Here is a 20,452-nt window from a genome sequence, read left to right as displayed (position 1 = left end):
CACACATACACACACACATTATATTTGTGTATATAAATCCTTTTTTTATTTCACATACTGTTAATTTCCTATAAGGTATTTGATTGGATTAGAATGATAAAAATTGTTCCACTGTCTATTTAAGTGGTGGTTTGAATGTTGGTTTTAACTCACTGTCTTCTCCCTCTTCGTCTTTCTGCCATTTTCTCCTCTGCTAAAGAAACTCTTAAGCCTCTTAAAAGTCCTCGTCCGTGCTCCTAACAATTTTGACCTTAAGACCTCTTTTAAGGGTTAAGATGCTTTCTGAATTACTTTTTTCTTTACTAGGATTTTTTCTTTAATTTTAAGAGTAAACGCCCACATTTCTAAGAATTTTCTTAGAATTTTGTCACTAGGAGCTACTCTTTGCATTAAGATTCTTTATGAATACAGGCCCTGGCATTTAAAGACAAAACAGAAAAAGACATTTAAAGAACACAAACACTATTAACCTGCTTAAAGACTGAACTAGGGAATCAAACATTCATTGAAAATAGGTCACAACATCGAAAAGTGCTGAAAAAGGTCAGCTTACAGCAGCACCATTTAAATCACAAGTTATAAAAGTTGTAAATAGAATTAAATTTAATTTGGTAAATTGTAGGTATATTAGAAGTAATGTAACTATAGAGGCCTCATGTTGTACATCAATGCCATGATATTGTCGCATATGAACGACAGGAAGGACTGCATCACAGTCACTAAAAATAGTCTATAAACAGGCTTTGAAAATAATGGATAATAAGTTAAGTTCATTTCATCATTGTAATATTTTAGAGAAACATGTTTTTTTTAAACTGGGAAAATATGGTAAAATATGCTGATATCTTGCTTATGTATAAAATCTTCAATGGTTTATGTTCTTAATGTTTTCTGTAATCAATGTTTTTACAGTTTTTTTATAATAAGAACCTGTCAGGGACTCCGGATGAAAATTAGTCTGTATGGCTAAATCTGGCTCATTTACATTTGGACATTGTCCTTATGTTCATTAATGTGCATTGTCCCTTTTAAATAAATAAACAGACAATTAGAAAGAACGATTTCACCCTGTCCATGAATGAAAGCTCTGCCTCTGATGAAGTATGCAGTCTTCCCCTCTGAATCTCTGGCCACAGCTTCCTCCTCCTTTCACGATCTCAAGCCGAAAAGTCCTCCATGAAACGCAGACTGTTCTCTTTCATATTTTGTTTACATCCACTTTTCCGCTTCCGATCGGTTGCGTGAGATCACGTGATCATGGTGGAATCATATCAAGGCTTCCTCTGGCACGATCATCTTAATAACATTGTGTAGTGTTTGATGCGCCGTGGTTTTCGAATCTTGTAGTGTGAGCATGTTTAAGATTGGAAGGAAGAAAATCTGCAAAGATTCTCCTTCAGTGTGTGCTGAAACCAGATTTCACCATCGGTTAGGGTTTTAACACTCCTGTAGTGTGAGCCGGGCATCACTTACGCTGCCCTGTTCAGGCCTTTAGAGTTCACATTCAGCACTCTGCCAGTTTTAGGCAGTCAGAGCAGCTCTTTGTATGCTTAAACATAACATCATATCATCTAAATAAAGCTCCTCATAAACATGAGACTGAGGTGGCGAATCCTTACAACATCTAACTCCTCAGAACTAGATATCTGCAGTGTCTTATTATTTTCAGAGAGAACTGTCTCGTCTGACTAATATCATTTTCTTGCAATAAAACCCAAGTATTTCATGATATGCTAGATGTTTTCTCAGTGTCTGATTGTTTTCTAAAGTTTTTCTACATTCCTGCTCTCTTATGTTTGTCCTGTAATGCAAGATGGTTTTAAGGCTAATTTCCCTCTCTGAAGGCTTTTTGTTTGGAGCCACATTCACTGACCATTTCAAATTGTTTTTTAAACGAATAAGTGTTGAACGAAGGGGTGGTGATGGCGCAGTGGATAAGACACATGCCTTTGGTGTGAGAGACCCGGGTTCGAATCCACTGTGAGACACCAATGTGTCCCTGAGCAAGACACTTAACCCCTAGTTGATCCAGAGGCGTGCGACCTCTGAAATATAGCAATTGTAAGTCGCTTTGGATAAAAGCGTCAGCTAAATGAATAAATGTAAATGATATAGTGCCCTCTAGTGTACGCAGCATGAACATGGATATTTACTGTTTTAAATCCAGCTTTTAATGTTGTTTATATGTCTATGTGGAGTTTTTAATATGCTTTAAGACAAACCATGAGTAAATTCATAAGTCGACAGCATTGCTGAGTATTTTCTCCTTAAAACTGCAGTGAACCAAAGACAGTCTCAAAAACACGCTTTGAAATCGCTGGTGTTTCTGACGTCACAAACTACCTTGTAACCAATCAGATCAACGTGTGATCGTCAACGAGTGGATCTCTGAGTGAGTGAGTGGAGGCGGGGCTCATTTGCATATTCATAGAACCACGCATACTAAATTAGGCAAGGGTGTCGAGTTACATTCAAGATATTTTAAGACATAAAAAATATGTTTTCAAGGAAACGTTTAAATGGGTAATTTTGGTGATTAAAGATGCGTTTTAAGGCAGCGATTCCCAAACGGTGGTCCGTGGAAAGGCTAAATCAAATATAAAATATTTTTTTAACCTTCATTTTACCAGGAAATTCCCATAAAAAAAGTAAAAAGAATATGTAGGCCTATATTTATATAAAATTGTCAAGTTATTGTGTGATTACTAAAATAGGCTAGTGGAGTTTATAAATGGAATGAATAAGACCTGTTATTATTTTAATTTCCAGTTAACGTTAGTTTCTTGACCTCGCGTTTCTGAAATGTTTTGTGGATGTGTTAAGTGGACAAACTCAAGCCTACTTTTTGAGGACTTTTTAACGAGGAAGATTAACGTTAATAATCCCCTAAAATCGCCAAAGGTTTTGAAATGCTGACTATATCCAAGTCAAGTTCAGTTCTTATTACTGTATAGATTTCATACTCCATTGCTATGGAAATAAGCCTGTTGTTCAAATCAACCTGATTATGCCCTCGGGCGCTTGAGTAAATAAATAAATGAAATATGTGGCAGCTGTTGTGCAGTAAACTGTGTTTTAACAAGCCTGTTGTACTGATGTGATGACCAGTTATAGTTTTAGTGCTAGTAAGCCTATTTAGAGGTCCGGATTAAGGTAGGACTGTGTGTAGACATATTTTATTGTGTGTATTATGAGGTGGTCCGCGAAAATTCTTGATTACAAATAGCGGTCCACACACACAAAAAGTTTGAAAACCCGTGTTTTAAGGGATACAATTATTGACTACAGGGGGAGTTTAAAAAGTTATTACATGAGATTTAAATGTATTATAATTTTCCATTTTGCATTTTTAAGGAGCTATGTGTAGTTTTTAGCGGCTTCTAGCGGTGATGTTTCAGATTGCAACAATTGAAATAGGAATACTGGCCTTCAGAGGTAATAGCAAAACCCGACAAGTGGATCATTGCAATGTGTGATTACAACCCCTTCACACACAGGCAATAAAAAAAGATTAATGTTAGAAGAAGAACTACATATAGCACCTTTAATGTCTGGTAATTTGAATATACCTTCATGCATCTTTAATACTCATAATCCACATTATTACATACGTGTTCTTTCAGGTGGCTGTTTTGTAGACTAAAAAATAAATAGAGTAAAAAAAAAAAGGAGTTAACATTAAACACAGGTGTAGATATTAATTGTTCTAATAAGAAAATATTACTTTTTTTCATCAATTGTCTCCAACGGGTTCTTGTCAATGCAACCCTTAAGTTTGTTATTTATAAATGATTTTAATAACATATTAGCAGTCAGTAAAAGAGCATTAACATTCAGAGTGCTGCAAAATTAAACACACAAGCACCTCATTAGTCAAATAATAATATTATAATACATCAAGTAATAATAAATATAACAATAAATGAATAGCCGTGGGATTACTGTTGGTCTGCTCTATGTAGATTACCCGTCACACAAACTCACTGACAACCCGTTTTATGGATTTATTAATTAGGGACATTGCATGTTAGTGAACATCAGTATAAAAATACAAAATGTAAACATGCATTGCTCAATTACACCCGCAGTCCCTGATAGAGAAAACATTTAAAAATAAACTCTGATTTTTTTTTTGCATTCCTTTTCATTAATTCTTACTTTAAGAAAGAAGCATGTGAAAATAAATAGTCATGAACAACAACATTTCAAATAACGGTAACACTTTATAATAAGGTCTTAACGTTTTTAATTGGGGACATTTAATATTTAACAATATTGTTGATCTGCCTTAAGGCGGACGATGACGATATTTTCTTCAAGAAATAAACTTTGTTGTATTATTTTCCTGTTATCTCTGTAAAGCTTTGATAGAATCTGTATTGTAAAAAGCGAAACATAAATAACGGTGACTTGTTTGTTATATTTCTAAAGCATTTATCTTATCTTATATAATTGTTCATTGTTTGTTCAGTGCATTAGGTGAGGGTTAATGCCCGACGAGGTGTCCATAGTCAGGTATTAATGGAGGACGGCGAGGCGTGACAATGGACACCTCGTCGGGCATTAACCCGCTTATACCACGGTCACTTGCCAAATAACACATTTTTATAACATTAGTTTATATTTTAATTAGTTTTACAATCGAAATCTTAAGTTTTTACAAACAATAACTTGGATTCCCTGGTTACGCGCCTGACGGTTTATTTAGCAACCGGAGATATAATAGTCCGCTTAGCTCGTAGAACGCTTCGGTTTAGCTAACTTACGAGACAGAAAGTTTACGTATTTTTTTTCATGCGAGTTAGACTTGTCTAGCCATGGGCGTTACACTTACGTTTTTTTTTTAACACAGAATTAAAACACACAGGTTGGCATAGTTATTTTTTAGGCTGTGTATAGCGGTTAACTAGATGTTTGTTTTGTTTTGTTACTTTCCTGTTGCTATGGTTACTCACAGCTGATGTAGCCAGCGCGTTTATTTATTAATTTCGAACGGTTTCACCAGAACTCCTTTACTAGGTGTCCTCTATCCTTTAATAATGGACACCCTGCAGCCAATCAGAATCGAGTATTCACCCTGACCATGGTATAACTAACGTTAATAAATACAATTTTTGATTTTAATAACGTTTAAATCAACAGTCACTAAGATCAATAAACGCTGTAGAAGTATTTGTTTACATCAGTTATGCATTAACAAACAATGTGCAGTGCATTTCTAAAGCATTTATCTTGTTTGTTCAGTGCATTAACTAACGTTAAAAAATGACGTTAGAATAATGTTGAAATCAACCGTAACTAAGATAAATAAATGCTGTAGAAGTATTGCTAATTCCGTAGCTCATGTTAACTAATAAAAACCTCATTGTAAAGTGTTGCACACATTATAAACGTCACCTAAAAGTCTTCGTCATCCTCACTTCATGAGTGTATAGACCCTGATTACGATTCAAACGCACTGTAAGATGATGTGTTTACTCCTGTTGCTCCAGCACGAGGTGTGTGATCCGCTCCAGGTCTCGCAGCGTCGGGTGACACTGAAGGATCATGATGATCACGCTCTCCTGACCCGGGAAGATGGAGAGTAAACTCTGCTGAAGCGCCAGCGTCTCCTGCACGGTCCTCTCGCCTGACCCCTGACCTCTGCCCCCTGGGGTCCGGTCCCGGTACTGCAGGAGCTCGCTGTGAGCGCGGGCCGCGGGGGACGGAGAGGAGGAGGACGAGGAGCCTGCGAACGTGTGGCTTCCAGGAACAGGGGAACTGCTGACGACACATTCACAACACATGTCAGCGATAGTCTTGGGTTTGCTTTAGTTTATCCTCATTATTCCTGACGAGTTTCCTGCGTTATGAATTATGGGCGGCACTTCCGGTTTGGGGAACTTCCATTCAAAAAGACTGAAACGAATCATGTCAAATCATAAGGTCGTCCTACACATGTGACCCGATCTGGCGAAATGAGTCGGAAGTCGCAACGCTCCATTTTAAGATATGGGCCGATTATGTGGAAAAATTATGTTTTTTTTTTGTGCTAATTTCAAAGAACAGACATTCAAAAATAATCTCCCAAAGTTTCGTAGTCCAGATAATTGAGTAAAGGTATATAAATGAGTATTAAAGTTTAACTAAATTCGCTGGAAATGAACATTGCTCTCGTCACCTCTGAGCATTTCCCGGGATTCCCCTGAAACGTCACTATCTCTGCTCTCCAAATGATGTTACACGCTGTATAGAACCAATCAAAAAGCTTATAAATGTACACAAATGCTGATCATTTGTCGATGGGAAGCCGTTTCGACTGACCGGCACGCGATTGGTCCAGCCACCCTCCTGTCAGACTCGCAGCGAGCGCTCTGTGTAATAAACAAGCTAGCAGATCTCCTCAGAAACATTAAATATTATTCATTTGAGAAATGTCGCTGAAACTGTTGCTGGGCGGCACTTCCGGTTTGGGGAACTTCCATTCAAAAAGGCTGAAATGAATAATTTCAAATCAAAAGGTCGTCCTACATATAAAGCTGATCCGTCAGTGTGACTGGAGCTGTCAATTTCCCGTCTGGTTTATTTTCAGACATCATGAGAATAACGTTACACTGGTATTTGAACGTGACGTTATAACAAGAATATCTACGGCAAGAGCTCTTTCAGTCGCTGCTTACTCTCCCTCGTTATTATTTTCTTTTTTCCCTTCTCAATCCTCTGTAAAAGTATGAAAAGGACGACATATACTGCACATTTGTGGTCTGTTCTCCCGAATTTAATTTGCGATATATTCCATTAATAATTCAAGAATCTCTCGTTATTCTCCTCAAATCCTCACGTCTCTTTCCAGGTTTGTTTTCACAGGGAAATACTATTTATAATCTGTCAAAATGATGGAAATCACTTTGAAATAGTATCACGTAATGCTGAAGTTAATGAACATTTCTGATTAAGGCAACATATGTTATATAATACAGATATATATTACTACAGTGATATTTAACCCGTCTGTATTGCTGTGGAAAGAATCGTGTTTTTGGGGTTATTCACGGTCTGGTAAAAGTACCTTGTTGATGCTTTTACACTTTTAAATTTCCTTTTAATGTTGGATGGTGAGTAGATTAATGTCATCTCATTCCGACACTTTTTTTTTAACGTATTGCGTTCATAGAGCGAGTCTTTCACTGATTGTTTACAGCTTAACGGAAGTTACACCCATAATTCAAAGCAAATGCAAAGTGGAATAATGTGGAGAAGAGAAAGACTGAAGAAACCCAAGATTGATAAACTCAAGACTGTGAAGTTCAGACATGAATATCTGCTGAAAGTGATTTTTTGTGGGGTCAATAAAATTTTTTATCGTTGCTTTAATATTTCAAAATGCGGTTTACAAATAAATGGCATTGTTTGGTGGATCTCCAAATGAACAGCGCTGTGTTTATCAGAAAAAACAACACTAATGCAAACTTTGGCGTAAATGTTGTTAATATATAATGATAATAATGATTTGAGTATGTGTATAAAAACAATACACTGTAAATAAATTATGCACACTACCATTCAAAAGTTTGGGTTCAGTAAGATTTTTTAAAATAAATTAATACTTCTATTCTTCAAGGACGCATTAAACTGATCAAAAGTGACAGTGAAGACATTTATAATGTTACAAAAGATTCTGTTTCAGATTAATGCTGTTTTTTTTCAACTTTCTATTCATCAAAGAATCCGGAAAAATAAAATGTATCACAGTTTCCACAAAAATCTGAACACTGACACATTTAATAATCTCACAGATCCCAGAGTTTTGAACAGTGGTGTGTGTATATGATAAAAACACACAGATTTGTCAGTGGAAGTGAGTGTTACCGGTTGTGTTTGTGCAGGAAGTCTCTCAGGTGTGGTCCGCCACGGCCCAGAGGATCATCAGGCAACATGAAGAGATCTCCAGCAAACACGTACTGTAGCAAACTGACACAAGCAATCATATATCACAAGAACTGTGTGATAGAGCTGTTTGTGAAGGAGTTTATGGGTTGATTCTGAACTGAAACGAGTCGTCAGTAATTCAGTCTCACTTCTGCTGAACCTGCGTAGGTTTACGACTAATTTGGGTTGCACTTTATTTTAAGGAGTCATTGTTACAGTAAGTAATATTAAGCAACTACATGCACTTACTATAGAGTTAGGGTAGGATCAGGATTTAGTTGAGGGTTACATGTAATTATGCATAATCTATAACCCTATAAATTAACACTAAACCCTAATTTGCATAATGTCACCTGATTGGCTGAGCAGTGTCTCTTAGCTCCGCCCTCAAACACTAGTGTATCTGAGACTGGAAGAGTTTGTGTTGTTCGTGTCGAGAAGACGCTGTTTTCTGAGATCGATACGGTAAAACCCACTCCATCATTTCTGTTCGTATCACTGTGATCAAGAGCTGAGATTCAGATATGATAATGAGCGTTTGCTTTCTGACCAATCACAGCAGAGCAGCTCTCAGAGAGGCGGGGCTTAGAGAGACTGAATCTTCGAACGAAGCGTTTCAGACACTGAGAGAAAATATATGGATATCATTAGAGTGTTTTTCACCTTGGGTGAATGTGAACCTGTTGTACGAGACTCATAAACATAAACTGGAGTCTTAATAATAGCATAACGGGCACTTTAAGCCATTGATAACTCAGGATAACTCTGTTTCAAAAGGAAGGCAGCAGAAATATACTTGTGTCTGAAACGCTTTATACATAAGTTATGGCAGGAAAGGCTGAAGATAAATGAGTGTAAGTTGGATCTGACGTTACCTCTTCTTTATGATGTCTCTCCACGCGGGCGATTCGTCCACTAGATCTCTCAGGTTGTCGTTCGTCACAATCACTCCGTTCGTCTTCTGTGCCAGCGCCAGCATGAATCTGAACAACAATCACTCGTTATCTGAAGAAATCAGCGTTTCATCACAGCTGCCACTCAAAACATCAGGCAGAAATTTAAGATTTATGTGCTAATATGATTTGAAAATATGATTTTTAAAATAAAATCAGATACATTGAGATTATTATATTAATAAAACTTTTTTATGAGAGCAGAACTCTGTTAATTTATGTTTGACTGACATTACGTTTATTAGTTTTTTATGTTAAAACTGTGTAATCCAAATGCATGGATATTTTATCTGCAATACAAATACATATATTTATAATTTCGGCCTAAATATTTCAGGTCTTCTTAAATGTTGGAAATCATGACAAGAAAACTTAAATTCTGATGATAAAACTTAAAGTTGTTGTTTGAACATCAACTAAATTGTCAGATAATATTACAGATGATCACTGATTTTGAACGAATATTTTAATTCTGACAATAATGTATTTCTGTCATCATTTACAAATTTTCTGTCGTTCAAACCTGTATAACTAACACAAAAGACAATATTTTGAACAACATTGAACCATCATTTCTCAAGACATCCTCTTCCATGTTTTGCAGAAGAAAGAAATGGTCATTTGTGGGTGAAATCCTCGCTCTGGAACACGATTGTGTTGGTCTGAGAGGAACGATGAGTTACCGGTCGTCGTAGGAGTTGATTCTCTTGCCCTCGACCTCTCTGGAGGGAGTGTACGACACGAAACCCAGATCATGCAGTTTCGTCAGGTAATGCTTTTCTACAGGAAACACAGAGCACACAAAATAACAAAAGATTGACCTTGTTTGCCCAGCGCTGCTTAATAACACAATGAGTTTACAGAATCTGCAGATTAAATAGCATTTAATCAAGTAGATCGCATTTAATAAATGACACTTTCATGAAAACATCTTCATTCGGCTTGTTTACATGAGTTTTCCTTGAATGACCAGAAGGTGGCGTTTCCAGCGCTTCGACTCATTTGATTCAACTGATTCAAAAGCTTCGTTTCTCCAACCATTCATGGTAGCTTTAACTATAATGTTTTACTGATCATTCTAACTCTTTGAGAACAGGGAAGTCCACACCACAACTATTACGATAAACGCATAGAGGAACGATATCGTTGGAACGCCGTAACTCGCTGCTTAACTATCATAGTGCGATGCATCGTTGAAGAATCAACTAGCTAGTCACGACTGCTTCCCGAAACCGTAGTGTCGCAAAGTAGTCGTTCAACCACGTTGGTTAATGATGTCATAACTACTTTTAATGAATCTGTTTGAGGCGTCTGAGGACTGTTTCTAAATGTTCTCAGTTATTTTGCTTTATTTCCAGATTAAATCATCGGCTCGTTCTTACGCGCTAGAGCTCGTTCACACATGCGCACTCTTCAAAAACCACACTTTAAATCTCCTGACGAACTAAAAGACTTAAATTACATTTGTATGTATTCTAAAATAAAAGATACAGATTATACTGAATGTCAGCTTGCTTATTTTGCTCAAGATCAGGATTTATTGAGTCCACATGTCATGAAAACTAGAAACTCTTCTTCTAACCGCAGGTGGAGATCTGTCGTGAAATATCAATAAATAAATATAAGGGAAATATCAATATATTATTCTTCATTCAGTTCTATGCAACATACTCAGATTTATTTTTTGACTAATTATCAAAATAAAGTAGGCATATAGTGCTACAAAGCTATTATTACCAGAGCACGTGATCAGGGCAGGTCATGTGACCACTGTTGCCCAGCATGGCTATACCAGCTCAGGAGGGCTCTTGCAAACAGAAGTCTTCTACTAGACGAGAAATGTCACATTATTTCAGCGGACTTTGCTTTTCCAGTGCGTGATCGGTACATGATTGGAGCGTTTGGGCCATGAACAACAGAGCAGAAGAATAAACATGGAGCGGAACATTGAGCAGAATGTAGATCGCATATGACAGAATGTATATGCGGAATCATATGACAGAATGTAGATAGAATATGCTCATTTGCATATTCCGACACACACACTCTCAGACACACACGCGAAGCGGAGAGCGCGACGCACGCACGGAACAGAAAAGATCCGCTTGTGAAGTTACTAAACAAGCTGCGCGAGAATGAATCCTGGTCATTTCAGTGCATATTTTCGGCCAAAAACTGAAAGCCGATTATTTTCGTGACACGCTGTTTGAATGCTGAATGGAGAATGACTGGGGAGAGATAAGTTTCCATTAACTTTAACTTAACGACTTAAATATTCATTAGTACCTCACTTTAAGCTATTGAATGGCTCCAGAAACAATGTAGTGCACAAAAACCGCATGGTGCTTTACAATGTTTTATGAATTTAGTTGGGCTTAACTATTGGCGCTTTTCCACTGCATGGTACGGCTCGGTACGGCTCAGTACGGTTCGGCTCGGCGCGGTGGGGCTTAACTATAACAGAATAGTGGGCACAATATCGGACGTCACTGACAAGCTGCAGCCGTGGCGGGAGGATGTTTGGTGTGGCGGCCCACCACCACAGAATGAATGTAGCGGAAACACTGTTATAGTTATCGTTCTTGGTGTGAACGAGCCTTAAGATGCCAATAAGGCATAAAGTGAGCATCACCTTTATTCTTGGAGTTATTCTTCTGCCTCCACTGAGGGATGAACACAGTGATTTCTCGATGTCCTCTTGCCCAGAAGTGCTGAACGGCCAGAGCGATGCCTCGACAGGAGAAGAAAAACCCCAACCCGTGACTGTGGAGGATCAGATCACATTCACAGTTTCACTGCTCTAGTTCATGTGAGAAAACACTGAAACATTCACTCCCTAAACGCATCATCTGCTGCTCAGTTATCTTATCAATAATGTCATCATGAATCATGTCTTCTCGTCACTGCTAAAGCACTGTTCATCCTCTGTATTTCCAGTATGAATACATCAACATGCAAGTCCCCCTGTAGTCAATCATTTCATCCCTTAAAATATCTTGAATGTAGCTCGGCACCCTTGCCTCATTTAGTATACGCGGTTCTATAAATATACAGTCTCGTTTTAAAGTCCCCCTGTAGTGAAAATCCCGTTTTTAATGTTGTTTATATGTCTATGTGGTGTTTTTAATATGCTTCAAGACAATCCATGTGTAAATTCATAAGTCGACAGCATTGCTGAGTATTTTCTCCTTAAAACTGCAGTGAACCAAAGACAGTCTCAAAAACACGGTTTGAAATCGCTGGTGTTTCTGACGTCACAAACTACCTTGTAACCAATCAAATCAACGTGTGATCGTCAACGAGTGGATCTCTGAGTGAGTGAGTGAGTGAGTGGAGGCGGGGCTCATTTGCATATTCATAGAACCACACATACTAAATGAGGCAAGGGTGTCGAGTTACATTCAAGATATTTTAATTTAAATATGTCATTTTGGTGATCAAAGGTGAGTTTTAAGGGATAAAAGGGAATTTAATATCTATTTTTATTAATATTTATAGATTAAATGTAAGAATTTAACATAAAATATAATGCATACATCCAATTAGATTTGAATAATGGCATTTTTCTAACCTTACATTTAATTTTTACCTTTACTTTTACATTTAATCAATTATTATTAAGTCAGTCAGCACAAAAACACCAAATATCATCTAATTATCCATGTCGACAGAATTTTCTGTCAATATGGCAAGTCGACTGAAACACACACTCTATAGCACGCATCATATTGCGATGTTTACCTCACTTAGGGATGTGATGGTGTGGATATTTTCCCACCGGTTAATCGACGTGTGACAACACCGGTATCACCGGCGGGGGCTTTTGAATCGCTAATTTAAAGGTGAAAGTAAAATGCTGTGGCTGTGCGCATTTTAGTTTCACTTTCAAATTAGCGCCAATTGGGGGGCGGATTGCTTGAATGGTGAGTTCATTAGCCTATTATTCTTAATGAAAAACACCACAATAAAACAAATACAATAACAAATTTGTTTAAATAGGCTCTTTTACATTTCGCTTTGACACCAAATATTCCCCCGTCATCATTTTGTCAGTTCTGTGCTGCGACGCTCGTTCAGCTCACGATTTATTAAGCAGACACCGTTCAGTTTTTAATTGTAGTGCGTGTCCTCCAACTGAACTAAATTATTTTATAAAAAAAAAAAAATAGACTATCAAAGCAAGCCTACCTCATTGCAACATTGCTGCCGTCGATGATGACCTGACGCAGCATGGGGTCGCCAGGCTCGTCCGACAGCTCCAGTTTGAATGGCGTCTTCAGGCTCTCGAGGAACCGCTGAGGTCCCGTGACCACAGACGCCTCCGACGCTCTCGGTTTGGGCGCAATGACGTGATTGGAGAGATTTGGGAAACCGAGATCAATGTTTGGTTTGATCCTCCGTGGAGGCGATTGTGCCAGCAGATTCCCTGGCTGTGCGTCGGGATTCGTGTTTTCAAAGGCGTATGTAGTCTGAGGCGGGCCTCTCACTGAGGGAACGCTTAACGGTTTGGACATGCCTAGCTTTGTCGCTCCGTTTCCGTTCCCAGAATCGACTTCTTCAAAATCTGCCACTGGATTCGTCTCAATCGTCCAATCAGCTTGCTTTGCACCATTTCTCGTCCCAATGGCGTGTTCGGCGAACTCTTGTTTCTGCAGTTGCATGAGCAGCTCGTGTGGCTTGAGCTCGGGTAGATTGCCGTACACTTCCATTACTCTGTCCTCAGTGTATCCACAAGTGGCCGCCGCCGCCTTCAACACCCCCAAGACGAAGTCTTCCTCTTTAGCATTCTCCTCTCCTACTTCAATGGCCTCGTGTGTTTCTCTAGCCGCATTGTCTTTATTCTTCCGCTGGTTAGTTTTGTCGTGCTCCTGTTGAATCAAATCCAGAAGCTGCGAGGCTTCTTTAGGGCCGGTTCGGGCCAGAACGTCGTGCACAACCTCTTCGGTGAATCCCATAGCGCTGAAAAACTTGAGAAGGTGCTCGAACTCCTCTTTGTTTCTCACGGACGACGGAGCAGCAGGAGTCTCGGATTCAGGTTCTGGTTCTGGAGACTCAGGTGAGTTGAGGGTAAAGCCTCTGGGAAACGTACCGTGGGATTCATTTCTGAAATCATCCGTGCCGTTAATCCTGTCATAAGCAGATTGCGGATGCTGGGAATGTGAGTTTTCTGCTTTATGATCATAAACGCTTCTCTGCACCGCTAATGATCCATTGGCTTCCAATGGGATTAGACCTTCCTGGTGCCGCTTTGCATACGAGTCAAATCCGGACTGCTTCACCAGGTCCAGCAGAGCCTCCTTCACAATCACCGGTAACACCAGCAGGTCGAGGGTGTGCCGGTCCTCCAGATTCTCAACCAGGGACTTGAAGGCCCGACGTGACTCCAGGGATTCTCCCGCTATCCCGATCCCGGTCTCGGCACGCCGTCCCTGGCTACTCCTGTATTTCTCCACCAGGTCTGTGATAAAGGAATAGGCTTTCACCACAGGTTCTGCCAGTCCGGTTATGAGGAGAAAGCCTTGGGATCCCAGCTGCAGGAGGTTTAACAAACAGAACCGGGATCATTATACCTACACAACAGGATTTACTATGGGACAGTAAGCAATTCAAGAGCATAGTCACAGCAAATTGGTATGCATTTTAAGTTTGTGTTTCAGGTAAGCTTTATCTTGCATATCATGCATTTTATTTAGTAACCTTTCAGATAACCTTCATCTTGCAGGTTATTGATTTGTACTGTATGCACTTTTATTAGTGATGCAGTAAGCAATTCAAGAGCATATTCACAGGCAAATTAGTATGTATTAGGAGTGTAACGATACCCTCCTGTCACGATACTGAACTCACAGTACGACATTATTGCGATACTCCGAGACATATGGGAAAAGGTTAACAAGGTGACTTGGTTCTGGTAACCCAATGCACAGGACAATGATGACAATTATAATAATATTCATGATTCTGAAGTTGAAAATACAGAATTATTTTAGATGAATATGCTTGCCTTGCACTCTGTCACTGATTAGATATAGGCTATTTAAAATAATGTAGGCTACTTTATACTGGTAATATAAGATATTTGGCATTAACCTAGAGTTACCGTTAGTCTAACGGCAAGTAGGCTAGCAGTTATATTGGAGACCTAACTCAGCTAGCAAATATGGTGTTGATGAATGAAATGACTCCATTGTAAACATACTCGTGTGTGCTGGCTTCAAGTGCCGTGATCCTGCCTGAAATGAGAGTCAGCTATTCGGAAAACAAACGGGTTCAGGCAGCATGCGTCAAAACCAGGATGCTGCGTGAGGCACGTCAGGTGTGCCGGTCGCGGGTCGAGCTGCTCCGCTAAACTCATACACGTTCACCTCAAGGCAGCACATACTCTCCACTGCTGATTCCACACAAACACCTGTCAAACACAGCGATAGGGACATCAACCTCATTTTTTCTTTCTGACAATGAGCATCGCAAATTAGTTGCGATTTAGCACACGAAATAGGGAATGTGAAGATGACGTCACGCCGTGTTGCATTATGGGTCCGCCGCCATATTTACAGGATCGCGTCCTATACCGCTGTATTTGAATGCGTGTGTTGGAGGCTGTGTTTGGATTTTCTGTCGAGATTTTAATAAACGTCGATATGGTTTTTCAGTTAAATTGCCACAGCAGGGCACACGATCGTTCAGGGAGGAAACTGAACAACGGAATATGTTTTTTCAGCTTTCTTTCTAAGAAAAAACAACCAGGGAAGCAGGTCGAGGACTGACGAGAAGACGCCGGATCCCGTGGGGTGCCGCGATCAGGAGGAAAAACTTTACTTAGTTACTGTCCTCCACTGCATACTACGTTTGTTAAAAGTTGTACAAAGCAAGAGGTTGTGTATTGTATATTCCTCGATGACTAACAGTTAGGAGGATAGTTGATGAATTATGTTGAACGTGAGGTTCATGTTAGCAGATGATAAAGCCAGGCCACATTGCATGAATCAAATTATATTTATTTTGTTTTCAGTTAACAATTTGCTTTGATATTCTGTACATCTTTTTACATGCCGTTTTAAAATGTTTGAGAATCAAGTTGTTATATAGCTGCTTAATAAATACATTGTGACTTTTATCTGTTGCAGATAAAAGTACTGTACTGATTGCATCCACAAAGACCCTTTAAGTACACTTAAACTGGGATGGGCAAAGATACATCAAACTATTTTACAATAAACTACCAAATACCCTCATTTTTAAATGTCAACATTAACTGATGGCAATAAGGCACAGTTGTGTTTAACAAGTTACCCCATCTTGTGGCATTATAAAGTAATGTACAACAATTTTTTTCTTGCACAACCTATGAAAACTTAACATATGCTGAAAATAGCTAACATTAACTATGAGAGCTGCTTCTCAGGTCAAACAGCTAGAACATTATGTACAATAGTAATCAACTTGGCATAGGCTACTAAAACAAACACCAAAACTAAATCATATGTATCAACGTTGTTTATCGCGGATAGTATGTCCAAATAACGTTTTTTGTCAGTGGCATTTAGTTTCTCCCGGGTCCCTTCTCTTTTTCTTTCAACATCTCCATTCCCTATATCGCGTTCTGTCTGCAGATGCCAGCAAAAGCGCCATTGTGCCTGTGCAGTGTGTGCATCTCTACAGCTCTGATTAGGACTACTAACAACATGTAGGTAAATAATGTCTTCAGTCGTTGTCCCTCCTTGCTGTTCTAGATGACGACAAGATTTTGAAAAGACTTTGGCTTGTTCCCTAATGTTATCCGGGTTAGCACCAGGTTAACCTAGGCTAGCTCTAGCTACTCACCAGGACACCTGGCCTACCCTCCACTCATTTTCCTCACACCGAGCATTGACAACTCTTTGAAGGCCATGATTTCTGGCAATTTCCTCCCCTCTCTCACGCCTGACTGGTTCAGAATTGTCCATAGTCAAGCCACTAACAGTTAGCCTGGTTAAAACCAGACCATTCTCAGTCGTAACTGAGTTAGGGTCTGGGGAGGGTTAATTGACAGCTCACTTCCAAAGGGGCGTCACCAACGGACGTCGCTCAAATGCCTCTGGGCGCAATTGGATAGACCTAAAACCAATCAGATCGATCGTCATCTTGTAAAGTCCGCCTCAACGTTTTTGATTGGTGCCTCGATTTGGAAAGATTGGAAATGAGCTTGAATGGGCTCTACGCCAGACTAACTTGCAGAGCAAATCTAAATTTGCCGGAAGTTCGTCTGGGTTTTCCCAGGCTAACTAACAGTAGGAATCTAGCAGAGTATGGGTTGCTACTCCCTCTTATGATGTCATCACCCAGTTACGGTAAAAAACATGCTACCTTTGAAGAAACCCCAATAAATGGTATTTTAACGCATTTTAAGACAGAAATGTTTAAATATATACATATTGAGCACTTTAATTAACACATTTATTGGTTGTGGTGGTTAACCTGCAATTTACACTTTAAATATCAACATAATGTAGATTGTGCAAAGCACACTCTGTTTTTTACAAGCGTCCAAGTGACAAACAGAACAGATTACAGAAAGCACACTTTTCCTTGACCACAATTAAAATAAAATTCCACTTGTGTTTTTTTGTCAAGATACCGTTCAGTATATTCAAGTTATGCGTTTTTATTTAGTTTCCCCAAGTAACTTTATCTTGTTTCAAGGATGATTCGATATTTCTCGAGACAGTAAGACAAAATACTGATAACGAAACATAAAATAATGCATTGTCACCTACCACTATATGCGCAGAGGTGTTTTTAGTCAGGCAGTCCATGAACAGCCCTTTTGCGCCACAGAACACACAGTGGAGCACCTCGGGAAACTGGAACTCTTGTTGAGCTTCCTGATTGACGACACCTTTCACGAAAATCTGAGAGACGCATAGCATACAAGGAGAGTTAATCAACAATTCACACAATAGCAATAATAGCAAACATGGTAGTACTTTACAGTAGGGTCAATTATGGGCTCTGAACTGATCTTACACTGAAGCCTCAAGTTAGTGTAGCAAAACCTTCATCCATCTCTCGGGTCAAAATATTTTTGATTTTTTTTTTTTAAAGTTGAGTGTTGATCAGAGGGGTCCAAGACCCCTGGACTTTTGTCGCACGAATACACAAACAAAAAAATGGAAAAACGTAACAGATCCTTCTCTCGCGGGTCAATCTGACCCCCATTGGAATGAATGGAATGCGAGGAATGATAGAAAAACTTAAAATGCTCAAAATTCAAACTAAAAATGCTAAAACTTTACAAAAAAAAAAAGATTTAATGCATACTTAAGCAAACTGACTTTAGGACCCAGCGGAACAGCTCATTTACTCCATATAGAGATATAAGGCCATCTAGAGCAGTGTTTCCCAAACGGGGTGCCGCGGCACCCTGGGGTGCCTTCTGGCGAGAGCAGGGGTGCCGTGTAAAAACTCCATTAAACATTTTAAAATTGCTAAAATGTGTTAAAAAATAATAATCTTGCATCGTCGGAAGCGTCTAATAACAACAAATAATGCACACAAATTCATAATAAAAAATGCAAATCATACGTTTTCTGCGTTCGTTGAATTGCGATTTCCGCATGATTTCATTCTCGTGCTTCATTCCCAGCGTCCACACATAAAGCTGCCTCTTTTTCATGGCTTGTTGCGCTTACGGTCAAATACACACGAAACATTGTCACAACGTCCGTCTTGCCGCATATTCACAAACACATCGGTTATGTCCGTGCTGCTGTCAACGGTAACGTGTGCGATTAATGTTTTTCAGTTTAACGCGTTAAAAAACATTTAAACACAATTAACGCAGCATCCGTTTTTTTCTGTCATCCTTTGGCTAGCGTTACATTATATAATCACGTTCTTATTCATGCAAATGCTTTTAAACCATGCAACCGCGAAAAGACAAAAGAGAACGCGCTGTCTGTGAATGTCCTGCTGGCACAGGACGACGCGCATCGCGTGCCAGAATCCACTTCTCTTTCGTGCTTGAACGAATAATAACACACAGTTATGACAAAATGTCCGTTTTGTTGAGTATCCTCATGAGAGCAGTCTTAAATTAGTTAAAATCTTAAATTAGAGTTGTGAGAAGATGGGACGCGTGTGAGATAAACAAGTGCAGCAGTGACAACAGAATCAAAGAACAGGTAACAGAGAAAATTACTCACTGCTCTTGACTAAAGAACGCTTGTAGCTTTAATAAGGATTCATCTATATTTAATTTATAATTTATGCAGTGAAGACTGTAAAGTGTTTGATAACTTTATTCAATTTCTGTGTATTTCCTGACATCAGTAGCAGTATTGGTATCAGTGATACTGGGCTTCATTCAGAAAAAAGATGCCATTAAACAATTATTTAAAATATACTGTCTTTATGTTGTTTATACATTAATTTGGAGATTAACTGTGAAATTATTACATTATAAAATATATTAAAAACAATCTATCTTGTGCAATTATAACAAAATTAGCCCAATATAAAAACACAAATAGGCCTACACTGAGTGAGCAAACATTTAGGTGAGATTTGCAATGGTAATTGAGCAATGTTTTGCTGAATTATGAATAAAAGCCTTAATTAAATATGTCATCATGTAAAGTGATCTCTGGAGAAGAAATTAATGATTTCCTAGACTTTAAATGGATGGACAAAAAAATTGATAATATTAAAAAATATCTATATGACAGTAGGCCTATATACGGCAGTTATTCCCTGTGGTATTGAAAATCAATACATTTCAAGGTATAGTATCAAAGTAGTATCGTTACAACACTAGTGTAGGGTGCCACAAATTTTTTTAAATTTTCAAAGGGTGCCTCGACTGTAAAAAGTTTGGGAAACACTGATCTAGAGACATGAAATATCATCTTATATTATGTGTTATCCACAAGAGGTCAAAGACTCCCAATGTAAGATATTTAGAGCTGAATTAAAAGGGTTATGCATGAGTTTATGCATTTATTTTAGCATTTATTTTAAATTTAAGTTGAAAGGAATGTGGTTAAATTACTATTTATTTATTACTTATTGATCAAATATATAAAAATATAATAAAAAAATGAAAAAATATTATCAAAATGAAATAAAATATGCTTTCTGGACAAAAAATCTAATAAATTAAGTGTAATTTCAGGGCTTCATGTCATTTTGATCCGCGAGGGAAGGATGAGGGTAAAGTGCTGTAATCAACACTGACACGTATGATAGATAGATAGTAAGGCTGGGTACAAAATATCGAGTTCTCGATTTTAATCGATTTTCATTTTTACGAACAATATCGATTCTTAAATCCCAAGAAGCGATTAGGCTAGTGATCATCTTGTTATTTGATGAATGAGTGGAACGTTGTAGCGCGCATCCCATCCAATAAATCTTTGTGCTTTGTTACTATTGATATGAAATAAAGGCTCAAATTACGTCCATTTTGTTACGAACGTACCGCTTTGGCGCTGTGGCGTGAGATCGCTCTGGCGCAGCTCAAGAGAAGCACATGATCTTCTCTTCCGCCTTGATAATACCAGTTACAGCGAAATAAACATGAATGACCATCTGAAAGTGAGTTAAAAGATTGA

The 20,452-nt window shown here is 38.6% G+C and overlaps 1 protein-coding gene across 2 annotated transcripts in view; it reads right to left on the bottom strand.

The window, feature by feature from the left end:
- Nucleotides 1-3,529: 3,529 nt before the first annotated feature.
- khnyn (KH and NYN domain containing) overlaps nucleotides 3,530-20,452 on the bottom strand; it is a 21,989-nt gene continuing 5,066 nt past the window's right edge. The window contains exons 3-9 of one of the 2 annotated variants that reach the window (XM_077227372.1): nucleotides 17,618-17,752; nucleotides 13,050-14,392; nucleotides 11,494-11,624; nucleotides 9,545-9,641; nucleotides 8,784-8,891; nucleotides 7,849-7,950; nucleotides 3,530-5,763 (exon numbers count right to left, since the gene is read on the bottom strand). In XM_077227372.1, coding sequence (XP_077083487.1) covers nucleotides 5,475-5,763; nucleotides 7,849-7,950; nucleotides 8,784-8,891; nucleotides 9,545-9,641; nucleotides 11,494-11,624; nucleotides 13,050-14,392; nucleotides 17,618-17,752 — 2,205 coding nt within the window. In that variant the 3' untranslated portion in view covers nucleotides 3,530-5,474. The remainder of the gene's footprint in view (nucleotides 5,764-7,848; nucleotides 7,951-8,783; nucleotides 8,892-9,544; nucleotides 9,642-11,493; nucleotides 11,625-13,049; nucleotides 14,393-17,617; nucleotides 17,753-20,452) is intronic. The other variant, XM_077227373.1, reaches the window with a different exon arrangement.

Source organism: Siphateles boraxobius, unplaced genomic scaffold (assembly GCF_051911475.1).
Source record: "Siphateles boraxobius isolate OS27281-9 unplaced genomic scaffold, OSU_SipBor_1 130, whole genome shotgun sequence".
Classification (NCBI taxonomy): domain Eukaryota; kingdom Metazoa; phylum Chordata; class Actinopteri; order Cypriniformes; family Leuciscidae; genus Siphateles; species Siphateles boraxobius.
This window is presented reverse-complemented; position numbering and strand designations above follow the sequence as displayed.